The sequence below is a fragment of the Mus caroli genome, chromosome 4 (assembly GCF_900094665.2).
Source record: "Mus caroli chromosome 4, CAROLI_EIJ_v1.1, whole genome shotgun sequence".
NCBI lineage: Eukaryota > Metazoa > Chordata > Mammalia > Rodentia > Muridae > Mus > Mus caroli.
Genome location: NC_034573.1, coordinates 122,210,693 through 122,225,450, shown reverse-complemented (window position 1 = coordinate 122,225,450; position 14,758 = coordinate 122,210,693). Strand labels below are relative to the sequence as shown.

General features: G+C 46.9%; 1 protein-coding gene across 1 annotated transcript in view; it reads right to left on the bottom strand.

The window, feature by feature from the left end:
• Positions 1–4,432: 4,432 nt before the first annotated feature.
• The window catches only part of Ptafr (platelet activating factor receptor), a 15,184-nt gene continuing 4,858 nt past the window's right edge, over positions 4,433–14,758 (bottom strand). Inside the window, exon 2 of the mRNA XM_021161644.2 lies at positions 4,433–6,867. Within this exon, the coding sequence (XP_021017303.1) occupies positions 5,796–6,821 (1,026 nt within the window). The 5' untranslated portion in view covers positions 6,822–6,867 and the 3' untranslated portion in view covers positions 4,433–5,795. The remainder of the gene's footprint in view (positions 6,868–14,758) is intronic.

The window sequence follows — 14,758 nt, the reverse complement described above, 5'->3', positions numbered from 1 at the left end:
AACCAAAACCAAAAAAACAAAAACAAAAAAAAAACCTCCCAAACAACAACAAAGTCCACCCCCTGGGAGACCTGTAGAATAACCTAGAAGTCAAGGGATGCCTGGCTGGTCACACTCTGCTCCTTCGCACACTTTCTCACTCATAAGCCTCGCACTAGGTTACACAATGTGGACTCCGTTACAAGGGGAAGAAAGCTGGTGTCTTGCAATGTTGTAAATAGGAGGCTCTGTGGAGTGGAGACAATCTGTTAGGCCAGGGGCAACATTTGTGACATTTAGTCTGTGCCAGGGACAATCAGTCCTAAGCAGCTCTAAGCCCACAAAACTGTCTATGACATTGATAATATATGTGTTGGGGTCCAGGAATCTCCTCACAAGCCACACAGACACCGATCGCAGTCGGCCAAGGAGAGTGTTTTGAGCACCAGCCCCAGGAACATGAACGAGATTTGGGAACTTAACCCTGACCCCGAGATCCTTCGGGACTTTTCAGCCCAAATCTGTAAACACCTGTGCCAAGCTATGTCACCGATCAGGATTTGAGGATAGGGGTTTCCTTAGGAGCAGGTCTTTGCTGTACACTTATCCTGCTCCCATTGGTTGGGGCATTCAGCTGTGGCAGGGGACTTGTCTAATATTCATGTCTACCAGAATGGGACTTGTTTAACATTCTTGTGTTAACTTGCTAACCAGGATGTCAGTTACCCACGGGCATGTTTCTTTCTGCCAAGTAGGAGGTCAGTTCCCAGGGAGATCTTGGGAACTTAAACTTTACTGGACCACTACTCAAAATGGAAGCTTTATTCCAAATACTTTCTTATATTGGTGCAGGTGTCTCTCTTATGTTGGAGTCCGTCCCAGAGACAGCTAATACCATAAAAGCTTATACACAGGTGCAGGAAGTGGTGTGGGATGGTTGGTTTGGGTCCAAGTTTATTGTTGGTAACTATACAAAACAGTTCTATTGGCTTTTTATCGTGATTGGTTTCGAAGGACACAAAACATAACAGAATATATGATCAATCTTGCTTTAGAAAGTTTCCTAGTAACAGAAGAAACATATGAGGAAGTTTCCTTTACAATGGCAGGCTGGCCAGGTAACTGTTACTTAGGCCTTAACATTTTACCTAGGCCTTAACAATATGTATTCTTTAAAAGAAAAGAATCTGAGAGCCAGCCGGCTGGTGGTGCCCCCCACCTCCCTGCTTGTTCCAGCCTGCTCTCTTCGGGGCATATACCTTTGATCCTAACACTCGGAGGACCTGACTTTGAAGTCAGCCTGCTCTGCCGAGTGAGGTTCAGCGAGGCACAGAGAGACCCTGTCTCAATAAACAAACAGATAAATAGCATTTAGACAAATTTTCACTATGCAACCCTAGTTGGTCTGATAACTACCTATACAGCCCAGAGTGGTCTTAAAGTTGTAGCAATCCTCCTGCCTCAGACTCTTGAGTGCTAGAACTACAAGTGTGAGCCACCATACCTGGCCAATATTCCCATTTAAAAAAAAAAAAAAAAAGGTCCAGCAAGGTTCCATAGTCTGTCCGAAATCACAGACTAGAGGCTGAAGAAAGGAGCCCTGGCCACAGGGGTCCGAGGCCATTTTATTGCTCACCCTGTGACATGGCGCAAGCTTCAGAATCTGAATTATTTGAATCTGAACACAAATGACTAATGAGTACCTGACTACAGCCTTTTTTTTTTTTTTTTTTTGGTTTTTCAAGACAGGGTTTCTCTGTGTAGCCTTGGCTGTTCTGGAACTCACTTTGTAGACCAGGCTGGCCTCGAACTCAGAAATCTGCCTGCCTCTGCCTCCCGAGTGCTGGGATTTAAGGCGTGCACCACCACACCAGGCTCTGACTACAGTCCTTTAGTAATCAGAGGGAGTCCAACTAAAAGCAAGATTCCACTGCACATTATGTAGCATGAAAGTTCATGAAAGAGAACCCACTGAAGTGGAGAGGCTCTCCTGGGACCCCAGTCCCCCCAGCCCCGGAGGATTTGCATGCAGTTAACTGGGTGTAGTGACAGGTAAGGTGTCCATGCTCCAGTAAACAACCCTAGCAAGACTCTGGGTCACACACTAAAAAGAGCCCTGAAAGCAGAAGTAGAGTTAGTCAGGAGGAGGAAGGGGATGGAGTAGGATAAGCAGGAGATGAGGGAGGACCAGGTAGCAAAGGGGGAGGGATGAATGTGACCCAGTGCCTTATACACAAGTACAAGAATGTCAATAATGAAACATGTTATTGTGGATAGTTAATATGCGCTAAGAACATATTAGGCTGGGTGTGGGGGCGTATGCCTTTAATTGATGCATTCACACTCTGAAGTGTGAATCTGAAGTATGCAGGTGGATCTTTACACAAAGCCAGCCTGGTCTACAGAGTGATTCCAGATCAGCCAAAACTACATGGCGAGACCCTCCACCCAAACAAAAGAGACAACAAAATCCTCCACAAAGCTCCGGGTAAGGGTGTGGACTGGTGCAGCCATTTCAGAAGCAAGTTGGAAGTCCTTTGTCAAACTAGACAGAAGACCTGGCAACATTGCTTCAGGATATGCAGCCCAAAGAAACTCTGCCGGTGTTTCCAGATGGTTCTAGAGCCCTTCACGCTGACAAGTGAAACCAAGTCTCACAAGCAGTAAGTGCCCCTCCTGACTCCAGCAGTAATGGCGCTCTGGTTCCCTGGGGTCCCTAGAAACGCAGGTCTGTGCCTGTCTCCCAGTGTCTGAAGTGTCTGATCACGCCTAGTACTTGTGCCTGGGAAGAGTCCCCATGAGGCTTCAGGCTGTATGTGCTATACAAGAGACCTCCAACATCAGGGTGGAGGGTTGGATGGGCTCCTGAACTAGCAGCAGGCACAAAGATGCCTAGAAGAATTGGTGTGGGTGCTGGTGAGATGGCTCAGTGGTTAAGAGCACCGACTGCTCTTCTGGAGGTCATGAGTTCAAATTCCAACAACTACATGGTGGCTCACAATCATCCATAATGAGAAACATCCATAAAGAACCTATGGCCAGAGCAAGCAGGGCAGGAGCAAGAGGGAGAAAGGGAAGGGGAAAAAAGAAAAAGAAGAATAGTCTGTGTGTGGGTGCAGATGAGAGTTCTAGGTTTGAATATTAATGGCTCCACCCCTACGAGCCTTTTTTCCACATGTAAAACGAGCATAAAAATAATCTATAGGGTGGCTGTTAGGTAGGTAGGATTGTAAGTTTAAAAAGTTGACCAAATAAATGTTGCAGGGTTGTGGTGGCGCACGCCTTTAATCCCATCACCTGAGAGGCAAAGGCAGGCAGATTTCTGTGAGTTTGAGGCCAGCCTGGTCTACAAAGTGAGTCTAGGACAGCCAGGGATGCACAGAGAAACCCTGTCTCGACAAAATAAAAACAAAAACAAAACAAGACAAAAGACCAAATTTGAAGAGAAAAATGTTTATTAAGTAAACATACTATGGTACATGGATATTGCAAACCAATGGCAAGGGAGATCTGCAGATGATGAAATTCAGAATATACCATATTAACATAGAAACAGAGAATGTTATTTCATTGAAAGCACTAGACACCCATTCCAATGAGCTTAAGGAAGGAAAGAGAAGGAATCCTGACAAGAGAACCTCCCAGGACTCAGGAGAAAGCACTTGGTCCTTCTGGCCCCTTGGAAGCTGTGTCTTCTTGCCAAGTTCTTGTTTCTCTCTGACCTCTGCTTAGCCCAACACATCTGCTTTCTTTGAAAAGCCACTTGTCTGCCAGTCACCTAGGTGGCCACCCAACCCACCTCACATGTAGACATGGCCACAGCTCCCCAAAAGGTGCACCCCAAATCCAGATGTCCAACCCTGGCCCCTCTTCAGGGGAGGTTCGAGATTAGTCACCCAGATTTCAGCTGAACATGCCTGCTCAGAGGTCCCTTGAGGTAGGTTGAACCTCCCAGCTAATGACACTACGAGGTAGAAAATGACATTCCCACGTCCTGAACAGCATTTAGCACAGGCAAGACTTGAACCTGACTTTGTAAGATGTCACAGTTCAAGCATGTTGTTTTAACTACTTAGTCCCCTTCAGCCAGGTCCACAATACCGCCATGCACCAACCCAAGCAGGTTCCTGCCCTGTTGGAACAAGCCTATGCCTGTCTCGCGGACAGGCGTCGACTGACCCAACTTCAAGGAGACACTCGCTGGAAGGAAGCGCTTTGCTTTTTCTTTTTAAAGAAAACAAAGAGGAAAATATGTAATAAAAAATATTAAAAATTAAAAAAAAAAAAAAAAGAAAACAAAAAGGCGCTGGGCAGTAGTGGCACATGCCTTTAATCCCAGCACTCCGGAGGCAGAGGCAGGCGGATTTCTGAGTTCGAGGCCAGCCTGGTCTACAGGGTGAGTTCCAGGACAGCCAGGGCTATACAGAGAAACCCTGTCTCAGGGGGGAAAAAAAAAGCACAAGGTTCAGGAAAACAGGAAAATATCCTCCGAGTGCTGAGACTACAGCTTCTGGACACTTCTCAGAGGGCATCTCATGTAACCGACATATTTTGAATAAACCTGCTATTTCATGTATATTCCCATGGGGGGTCACATTTGTTTTGCTTTATCCTATTAACTTTGTATGTATATGTATATGGGGAGGCGGGGCATGTGTGTGCCATGGTATTAAAGTAAAGGTAGAAGGACAACTTGCCTGTCTGTTCTCTCTTTGTACCATGTGGCTCCTGGGATCAAACGCTGATCAGCAGTGTTAGCTGCAAGTGCTCGCTACCTTGCACTACCATCTCACTGGCCCAGCGTCCTGCTCTCTGTGTTGGGAGACTATGGAACCTTCAGGAGGTAGGACCTGGCTGTAGAAGTCGGTGGCTGGGGGTGGGTTCTATCGCATCCCCAGGTTAAGGTGCAGTCTTTGGTTCCTGGCTCACTGTCACATGAACACCCCATCTCCTGTTCCCACCACCAGAGTCAGAGCTGCCATACCATGCCTTCCTTGCCATGAGGGACTGAGGTCTTCTAAACTGTGAGCCAAAATAAATCTCTCCCTCCTTGAGTTGTTTCTGACAGGGAGGCTGGGTACAGCGAGTGAGATAAGACTAAGACACTTGTCAAAAAATCACTACCACGTGGCCAGAAGACCTCGATAAGAAGCTGCCTGCTGGAAGTGGAAAGTGCAGTGTCCTGAGGTAGCCACCTCTCTTCCATTCCTTCAGCATTCATTCAGTCCTGGGCAAAACTCAGCTGCCTCAGCAAACACACTCACATCCTAGCTTCTGGTCAACTTCTGTGTTTTTTCCTCTGGTTACATTTGAGGCCAGGTACTTGGGTCAGTCAAGAGATACCACCAAACCACTTCCTCTAGGAAGGGTCACAAGGACCTTGTACCTATAGATGGACCAAGGAAGGTGCCATCCGAAATGTAATTGCTTCCCCAAAGATCTTCCACACAATCAGTGACGAATCCCCACAACCCATCTCCCCTCTTCCTGTAGCCCCCGGAAGTCACTGACCAAACCTTAAGTTGCTGCCCCAGTTGGATGAACTGAGCTGCTTAGCGTTTCCCCCCAAGGTCTGACCCTAGCTGGGATGTCACAATCTGAAGCTCTGGGTGAGTCCGCCAGCCACAGTCCTCTAGCGTTGACCCAAAGACTAGTGAAAAGGAGCACCCAGGTTCTGTATTTTCCAGCAACCGGCTCTCTGCGAGGAAGTAACTGCCGCACTTGAGTCCACCAGGGTCAGAAACCTCTCACCTCCTAGCTCCGTCTGTGAGGTCCATTGAAGAGAAGGCTCTGGATCTGGCTTTAATAAGCAGAGATTAATTTTTCAGCGGCACGATAGGAGTCTGGTTGGCTGGCACTATCACCTCGGTGCACGTGTCACTCGTGGCTCTGGAGCACTTCCGGCTACTGCGCATGCTGTAAAACTTCTCACTGAGGTGCTTTCGGAACTTCTTGGTAAGAAAACAGTAGATAACGGGATCTAAGACACAGTTGGTGCTGAGGAGACAGAGGGTGATTTGATGGGCATCATTAATAGCCTGATGGAAGTTGGTCTGGTAGCCCAACTCTGCTAGGGTCCAGGGCAGCTGGACCACGTGATGGGGCACAAAACAGATGATGAATACGGCCAAGACCGTGCAGACCATCCACAGCGCCCTCCGCTTCACCCCCGCTTTGCGCTGCTGCCGCATGGGCTGCGTGAGCAGCGTGTGGATGATGACCAAGTTGCAGTAGAAGATAAGGAAGAAGACGAGGAAGAAGCAGAAGGCGATGAAGACATGAACAACAAGGATGGGCACACTGTATGGCTCATAATGCTCAAAGCAGCGGGTGATGTTGCCTGAGCCATCCTTATTGGGCACTAGGTTGGTGGAGTCTGTGGCCAGGAAATAGGAGGCAGTAGCCACAATGGATACCCAAATGATCAGGGACAAAGAGATGCCACGCTTGCGGGTGGTGGCCTGTGCAGTCTTAATGGGATAGGCTACTGCCTGGTAGCGATTATAAGTGATGACACCCAAAAAGGCCACACTGCAGTAGGTATTGATGAAGAAGAGGCAGCCAGCCACGTTGCACAGGAAGTTGGGTAGAATCCAGTCGCCCTCGTTGTAGTAGTAGACAATCCACAGTGGGAGGGTGACCAGGAAGAGCAGGTCAGCCATAGTGAGATTCACCATAAAGATCTTTATCTCATTTAGTTTCTTGGAAGGGTACAAGTTAGCAAAGACCCACAGCACATAGCCGTTGGCAACCACCCCCAGTATAAAGATGACACTGTAAACAATCGGAAAGAGCGTGTATCGGAACTCAGAATCCACACGAAAGGAGCCATTGTGCTCCATGGCTCTGGGCAGGAAGGGTCACCTGGTCATGGAGCGCTGAATATGCCTGAAAGAACAGAGGAAGATTCTGGTTAATAATGAGCCAGGAAGAGACTCCCTTATATCAACAATTCCAAGGCTCCTGGCTACAGTTTGGATGTTGGCGTCCTCTCTAGGATTCATGTTGAAACTTAATCCCCAAGGATTAAGAGGGAGGTTGTGAAGTCAGAGTCTGCATAAAAAGGGTCAGCTGCCTATAAGATGATTCAATGGGAAAAGGCATCTGTAGCCAAGCCTGGTGGTCTGGTTGGATCCCCAGGACCCACGTGGTGGAAGGAGAGACCCGAGAGGTACTAGCTGACCTCTGACCACTGTGCATGGCGCCGTGTATGCCTCTGTGAGGGTAGTGTGTGTCTGTACGTGGTGTGTGTATGTGGTGTGACTCCACTACTGGGAGATCTGACGTTCTCTTTGGCCATCCACCGGGCACCAGACACACACGTGATAGATATATAGACATGCTCAAACACTCATATGCATAAAATAAATAAGATTTTTAAAAATTCATATAGAAAAAAATGTTTAGGACAGGTATTGTGGTCCACACCTGTAATGGAACGAAGTCACTTGAGAAGCAGACACAGGAAGATCAGCATGGGTGTGAGGTCATCCTGGCCTACAAAGTGTGTTTTAGGATAACCTAAGCTACATAATAACATTCAATCTTTAAAAAAATTTTTTTAATCCATTCAACAGATGAAGGGGTTATATAGCACAGTGGTCTCTTTTGCTTGACATGCATGCGGCCAAGGGTGGGACCTCCTACTCAACCCAAAACCTAACAAACCGAAATTATAAACATCCTTCAACATGACTGAGCAGTGCCAATTCAAAGTGTCAATCAAGGTCAGAAAAAGAAGGACTGAGGAACTCCCAGAATAAATAGCCATGTGGTCTAGCCTGGTGACTCACATATGCAATCACAGTGCTTGGGAAGCTAAGGTAAGAGGATTAGAGTGAATATCAGGCCAGCCTGGACTACACAGTGAGTCGAAGGCTAGTCTGAACTATAGCATGAGACTTTGTCTTCAGAAATCACGCACATGCATGCACGCATCCGCACTTGCGCGCAAATATTTCTGAGCACGGACTCTTATCAGGCAAAATGAAGAGCACAGTGAACTGGCCCTGTCTCCAACGAGTTTATCATCTCATGAGGGAGGAAAAACTAAAGAAATTCAAACAGATGGCTGCCATACAAAGAACAAAAGGGATGCTAATTCAAAGAACCAAAAGAGATCTGGAGGAGCAGGTGGCATTTCTGTGACAGCCTAGAGGAGAAAGGGTGCAGACACCCCACTCAGATGCTGTGCACGATGGACACCAGGACTGAACAGGCAAAGAGCTGGCAGTTTCTAAGAACTGAAGGAAACCCAGCACACACCCCTTACCCCAACCTCCATCTCTCCAGCAACCACTCTGCCTGCACCCTGAGCCCCTTCCCACCAGTCTCCAGCCAGAGTGACTTCCCTGGAAGGTCTTCAGAACTATCCAGACCTCACAGACCCAAAATACTCAAGCTGCTGTGTTGAAGGTTTTTCCATATCCTGTCTCTGTCTCTCTCCCCCTCCTTCCTTTCCTCTTTCCCTTCCTCCCTTCCCTCCCTTCCTCTCTCCTCCCTTCCTCTCTTTCTACCTTCTTTCCTTCCCACCATCCTACCCAATGCTAATAGAACCCAAGGCCTCTGTATACTACTAGGCAAGGACTCTGTCTCAAAATTGGTTATTCTAGTTAGTTGCCCCAACTTGACCCAGTCTAGAGTTATCTGAGAAGACAGCTTCAGTTGAGAAGTTGCCTAAATCAGATTGGCCGGTGGGGTATGTCTATGAGGGATTGTCTAAATTGTTAATTGATGGAGGAAGGCACAGCCCACTGTGAGCGATACCATCCTCTAGGCAGATGATCCTGAACTGTATAAGAAGCCAGCAAGCATCGCCCTCCATGGTTCCTGCTGTACTTCTTTGACTGTGAAGTGAGCTTCTTGTTGAAGGTAATGAATGCTCTGTGGAATAGCAAGCTGCTCTCTGCCTTTCATTTCCTGCCTTGATTTTCCTCTGTCTGACTTCCTTCAATGACACACTGGAGTAGGCTAAGTAAACCCAGTCCCCATTCCTTCTCTACATTGTTTTTTGTCAGAATATTTTGTTGTTTTGTTTTATTTTAATTTCTTTTTTCTTTTTCTTTTTCCTTGGACAGGATCTCTCTGTCCTGGAACTCAGATCCACCTGCCTCTGCCTCCTGAATGCTGGGAGCTAAGCCATGTGCTACAACTGCCAAGCTAGGAGCAAAGGCAACAGGAAGGAAACTAGAACAAGCCACCCCTCCATTGCTTTTTTTTTTTTTTTTTTTTTTTTTTTTTTTTTTTTTTTTTTTTTTTTTTTTTTTTTTGGTTTTTCTGAGACAGGGTTTCACTGTGTAGCCCTTGCTGTCCTGGAACTTACTCTGTAAGCCAGGCTGGTCTCGAACTCAAAAATCTGCCTGCCTTTGCCTCCCAAGTGCTGGGATTAAAGGCGTGTGCCACCACTACCCGGCTCCTCCATTCCTTTCTATTTCAACTCATGAGTGAGCTCTGGTCTACAGAGCGAGTTCCAGGACAGCCAGGGCTACACAGAGAAACCCTGTCTGGAAAAAACAAACAAGCAAATAAAGAGTGATTAAGAGTGCTTACAGTTCAAGAATGAGACCATAAGTTTGGATTCCAACACCCATGAAAAGTCTTGGTGTGTTCCTCATAAACAGTGAAGGTTGGAGACAGGAGGATTGCTGACCTTGTTGCCTATGAAAAGAGCTGCAAACAACAACATCAACAACCAAAATGTGTCTCCAAGTTTAGCAAGAAGTGAAAGAGGACCAAAACATTTTTCTCCAAACAAACAGAGAAGTGAACCCCCACACGTGCACATATAAACACACACACTCTCACACTCACACATACACACATACGCACATACAAATACACACTCTCACATACTCACACACACACATATTCACACCCCCAAAATAGAAATAAGCCTATAAATAAATCCTCACTCTTGCATGCATGTTCCCAGTAAGCAATCCTAATGAAACTTAGTGGCTTATCAAAGAATCAAAACAAACAGAAAAACAAGACGCTTACTTTCTGAGAGTAATTGGGAAGGAGAGCAAACAGTGGGAGGCGGCAAGAGAGGGTAATGAGGTGAATTCGGCCAACATGTATGCTTTATGTACATGCAGGAACTGCTGTAACGAAGCCCATTATTATTCAGTACTAATTAATGCATACTAATAAAGTAGAGCTGTCCCGGCCGGCCGCAGTCCTCGGACCTCAGGGGTGGAGCAGTTATTCTGCATGTGCCAGGCTATGAGTTCCATCCCCAGCACAAGACGGAAAAAGAAAATAGCCTTGCTTTCGCCAGCACACATCTGTATGCCACGTGTTTCCTTTACCAGAACAGCAGCTTGTCACACCCAGAGAATGTGGACGTCGCTCTGAGACCCCAGCTGTCTCCTATTTAATTCAACAGTAAAGGGCTTTGTAAATAATGTACAGAGATGCCACTCTCCCCCGTAAACTGTTTGTTTTAGACAATCCAATTGGTTTCTGTCAAATGCATCATATTTGTGTTAAGATAGAATAACTTTTGTTTCTGTTTTGTTCTGTTTTGATATGTTTTAGAAACTGTTAGCCGCAATTATTTTTCTTCTGTACTGGAGATTAAACCTCTCACGCTCGGCAGGCAAGGTCTCTGATAAGTGGCAACCCAGCCCATAAGGTACACATATAACCCATAGAAACCAGGGGTCTTTTGAGATCTTCAATCAGTAAAGACATACCAGAGACCAGAAAATATACATGTCCCTGCCCCACAGTCTGAGCCCCTTCTTCTGATCCTCTTCTCTGTCCTGCTGGACACCCCTGACTTGGGGGAGTTCCTGAGGTGGGAAACACACCTGGTCGAACTCTAGAGAAGGACAGGGAGTGGCTACAGTCCACAGCTGGGCAGCTCATGGCACTCTCTCTGTATCTGTGGGGAAATTATGTCCCTACCCACAACCCACACAGGAAGTACCTTCCTTCAATTTGGTGTGGCTCCGCCCATGATTATCTCTAGAAAATCTCTAGACAGAGGGCCCGCTCAGGACATGGTGGACCCTACATGCCTACACAGGCCCATTGAGAAAGCTTATGGTTAGGTGAGTGAGGCATTCACTGGGTTTGCCAAAAGAAGTGCCAACATTTTACCAACCTACATAAATGGTTCACTGCAATTGTTTTCCTGTAGTAGGGGCAAAATGCAGGGCCTTGCACGTGTAGACCAAGCATTCTATCTCTGAGGTGTACCCCAAGTTCTCCTTTAGTTCTTCTGGTCTCATTAACTTATCCAGGCAGGAACTGAACTTGGAATTCTGATTTTCTGAGACCACAAGTCTACCGCACCGTGCCCAGCACACATATGCTTTAGAGATTGATTTCTTTTCCTTTTGGTTTGGTTTGGTTTGTTTCAAGGCAGGATTTTTCTGTGTAGCCCTGGCTGTCCTGGAACTCGCTCTATAGACCAGGCTGGCCTTGAACTTACAGAGATCCATCTGCCTCTGCCTCCCGAGGGCTTGAGAGCTGGGTTAAAGATCTGCCTGATTTGAATATGGTTTCTATGTTTCTTTTCCTCACCAGGATGGAAGCCAGCCTGGTCTATAGAGTGAGTTCCAGGACAGCCAGTGCTATGTACAGAGACCCTGCCTCAAAAAAACAAAAATAAATCAAGTTCACACTTTGAATAATGCCCAAAGATGACAAAGTGACAAAAACATACCTGAGCCTGGTTGCCCAGGTCTTCCCTCCTATCCCAGAGGAACTAACTATGGTTATCCAGAGACCCAGGGACTCTCATCTGCACATGAGTTCCTCCCAGCTCCAGGCAATCTCTGGTACCTGCAAACACACCTTTCAAAAGCTCTGGAAGACTCCTCAGTCCTTAGTCTGTGGGTGGGACTCCTGTTAGTGCCCAGCCAGTAGCCCCTTGCTGTGTGGTAAGTAAACCTTTATTTCTATTAAAAATAATAACAATAATTTACTTTGGAAAAGCAAGCTGAGGGAATGCTCAGACAATTAGAAGGAAGAAGAGGTCTGAATCACTTAATTTAAAACTTGGGCACAGTTCCCTGAAGGGTCGAAGCTGAGCCAACTGCTCAGGCCCAGCCCTCAGATGGGGGTGGGGTAAACCATGCAGATTAATGAAACCAGAGAATCCTGCCATCTGCCTGCCTCTCTACCCCACACCCACTGGAAACACCGGCAGCTCCCAGGGCACCTGAGGAAAGAGTTCCCAGCTAAGAGAGTAGGAGAGGAGGGGCCATCAGGAAGTGGGCAGAAGAAAGAATGCGGTGGTTCTTGCCCCAGCATAGACAATGAGCTGGAAAGCTGAGTTCACCAGCAAGCCAGCCCTGCTACTTTGTGGAGTCAGTTGACAGCAAGAATAGAAATGTCTAAATATTTATAAACTGTAAATCGGACATGCGCAACCTCGTTCCAATCTCTTTCAGTTCCTCACAAACCCTCGGGCGAGAAGATGTATTCGCCAACAGGCTGTGGACAAGGAGTGGGAGAGAGAGAGAGAGAGAGAGAGAGAGAGAGAGAGAGAGAGAGAGTGCACATACCTTATACTTCCACATGGGCACCACCACTTGGACCCAAGCACGCCTTTCTTGGTTGAGGGTGTTGGAGAAGAACTTGAGCCCACCCACCTAACCTGGGGCACTGTCCACCCTTCACTAGGGAAATCTCGGGCATTAGTTCTTACCTGGGATCATATATCCTGCACAAATCAGCTTTGTAAAATGGCTTTATACTCATTCCTTTTCTAGATGAGACACCTATTGTTCCAGAAGAGAATGTAGGATTAGGAAGGAAAACGGGCTGGAGAGATGGCTCAGTGGTTAAGAGCACTGACTGCTCTTCCAGAGGTCCTGAGTTCAATTCCCAGCAACCACTTGGTGGCTCACAACCATCTGTAATGGAATCTGATGCCCTCTTCTGGTGTGTCTGAAGACAGCTACAGTGTACGCATATAAATGAAATAAATAAATCTCATAAGAAAGAAAATACAGCTCTGTCCATTTTCACAAATCTAAGAAATGACAAACTGTGACTCTCCAAAGGAGGCTGTGGCCATTGCTGGGAGCCAGCTGCTCCTGAACTAACACTCCCAAATCTGCCCTAAGGCCTGGGCAGAGTTCAAATGGTGGCTCTCACCTTCAGTGCCAGCACTGAGGAGGCAGAAGCAGGAGGATCTCTGGGAACTTGAGCCTGGTCCACATAGGGAGTTTCAGGCCAGCTAGTGCTACCCAGTGAGACTCTGGCTCAACAAAGGAAAACTACCAAATGCCAGCGGGAAAAGACTGCTTCATCCAGGACCCTGCTATTTTCTTTACATTCCCGAAGACAGGAATTGTTGAGCAAAAAGGAGGATGGGTTTGCTCTATATCGAGCTAAGTCCAGCCCGGTAGAGCTAGGATCCAATTCTCATGCACACAGAGTCCCCATGCCCTTATCGGCAGTGTGAATATTTATTTATTTGTTCATTTATTTATTTTAGATAGGGTTTCATTACGTAACCTTGGCTGGCCTGAAATTTGCTATGAAAAGGCTGGCCTCAAACTCACAGATATCCTCCCGAAATTTGGTATTAAAGGCATGTACCACCATCTCTGGCTTGCACTATAAATATTTTTAAAGAGGCTTAAAGCCAGGCATGATGGTGTGCTCCTGTAATGCTAACACTTGGAAGGCACAGGCAAGGAAGAACAGGAATTAAAACCAGTCTTGGCTACCTAGCAAATTCAAGGCCTGCCTGAGAGACATAAGTTATCTATGAGACCGTCTATAAAGGGGTTGGGGGTAAAGGAATTGGCCACAACAGCATGTACCTGTATCTTCAGCAGTCAGGATGCTGGGGCAGAAGGTTTGCCTTGTGCTCCAGGCCAACCTGGTCTACACTATATAGAGCCGTATAGTGAGAGTCTGTCTCACAACAACAAAACCAGCAGAGTCACCGAGTTCGGTTCTCACGATGCAGAGCACAAACGGGAAGAGGTAAGAAAGGACTGAGTTTACTCCAGGTCACTTCTCCAAAGAAGGTACCGCTGGACCCCAGGTGTCTACACCAGCCATCATCACGGACGTGCAAAGTGAAACCAACCCACCCCACAGCCACTAAAATGACCGCTACCAAAAATTCAACGCGGGTCTGAGGAGATGGATCTATGGAAAAGGACCTGAGTACAGTGCCCATCATCCACATGAAGGCTCGTGTGGCTCTGAGCATCTGTAACCGCGGCCCCAGGGGGATGGAGACAGGTGGGTCCTCGGAGCTCACTGACCACCCAATGCAGCGGAAGTGAAAAGATCCAGAGTCAGCGAAGGCTCTACTCAAAATATAAGATGGAGAAGAAGACATCCTGGTGCTGACCCCTGGCCTCCACTGCCACATGCATGAGTGTGTGCTCCCTCACACCTCAGTGCACACATAGAAAAAAGCTGGGCGTGGGGTTCAGCAGTTAAGAGCGCTGGCTGCTCTTCCAGAGCCCTTCCCAGCATCCACATCACAGCTTACAACCACCTGTAACTGCAGTTCCAGAGGATTCCTGCCCTCTTCTGGACACCATAAGTACTGCATCCATGTGGTACATATACATAAAATAAAAATATAACCTTTTTTTTTTTATTAAGAGAGAGAGAGAGAGAGAGAGAGATGGAAGGTGAGGACTAGCAACCAAGGTTATCCTCTAACACCATACATGTGTCTACACTCACATGCAAATATACATACATAGCATACATCATAAACACACCAAAAAATTATGTTTGTATACAGAGGTCTGAGGGCTGGAGAGACTACTCAGTGGTTAAAAGCATGTGC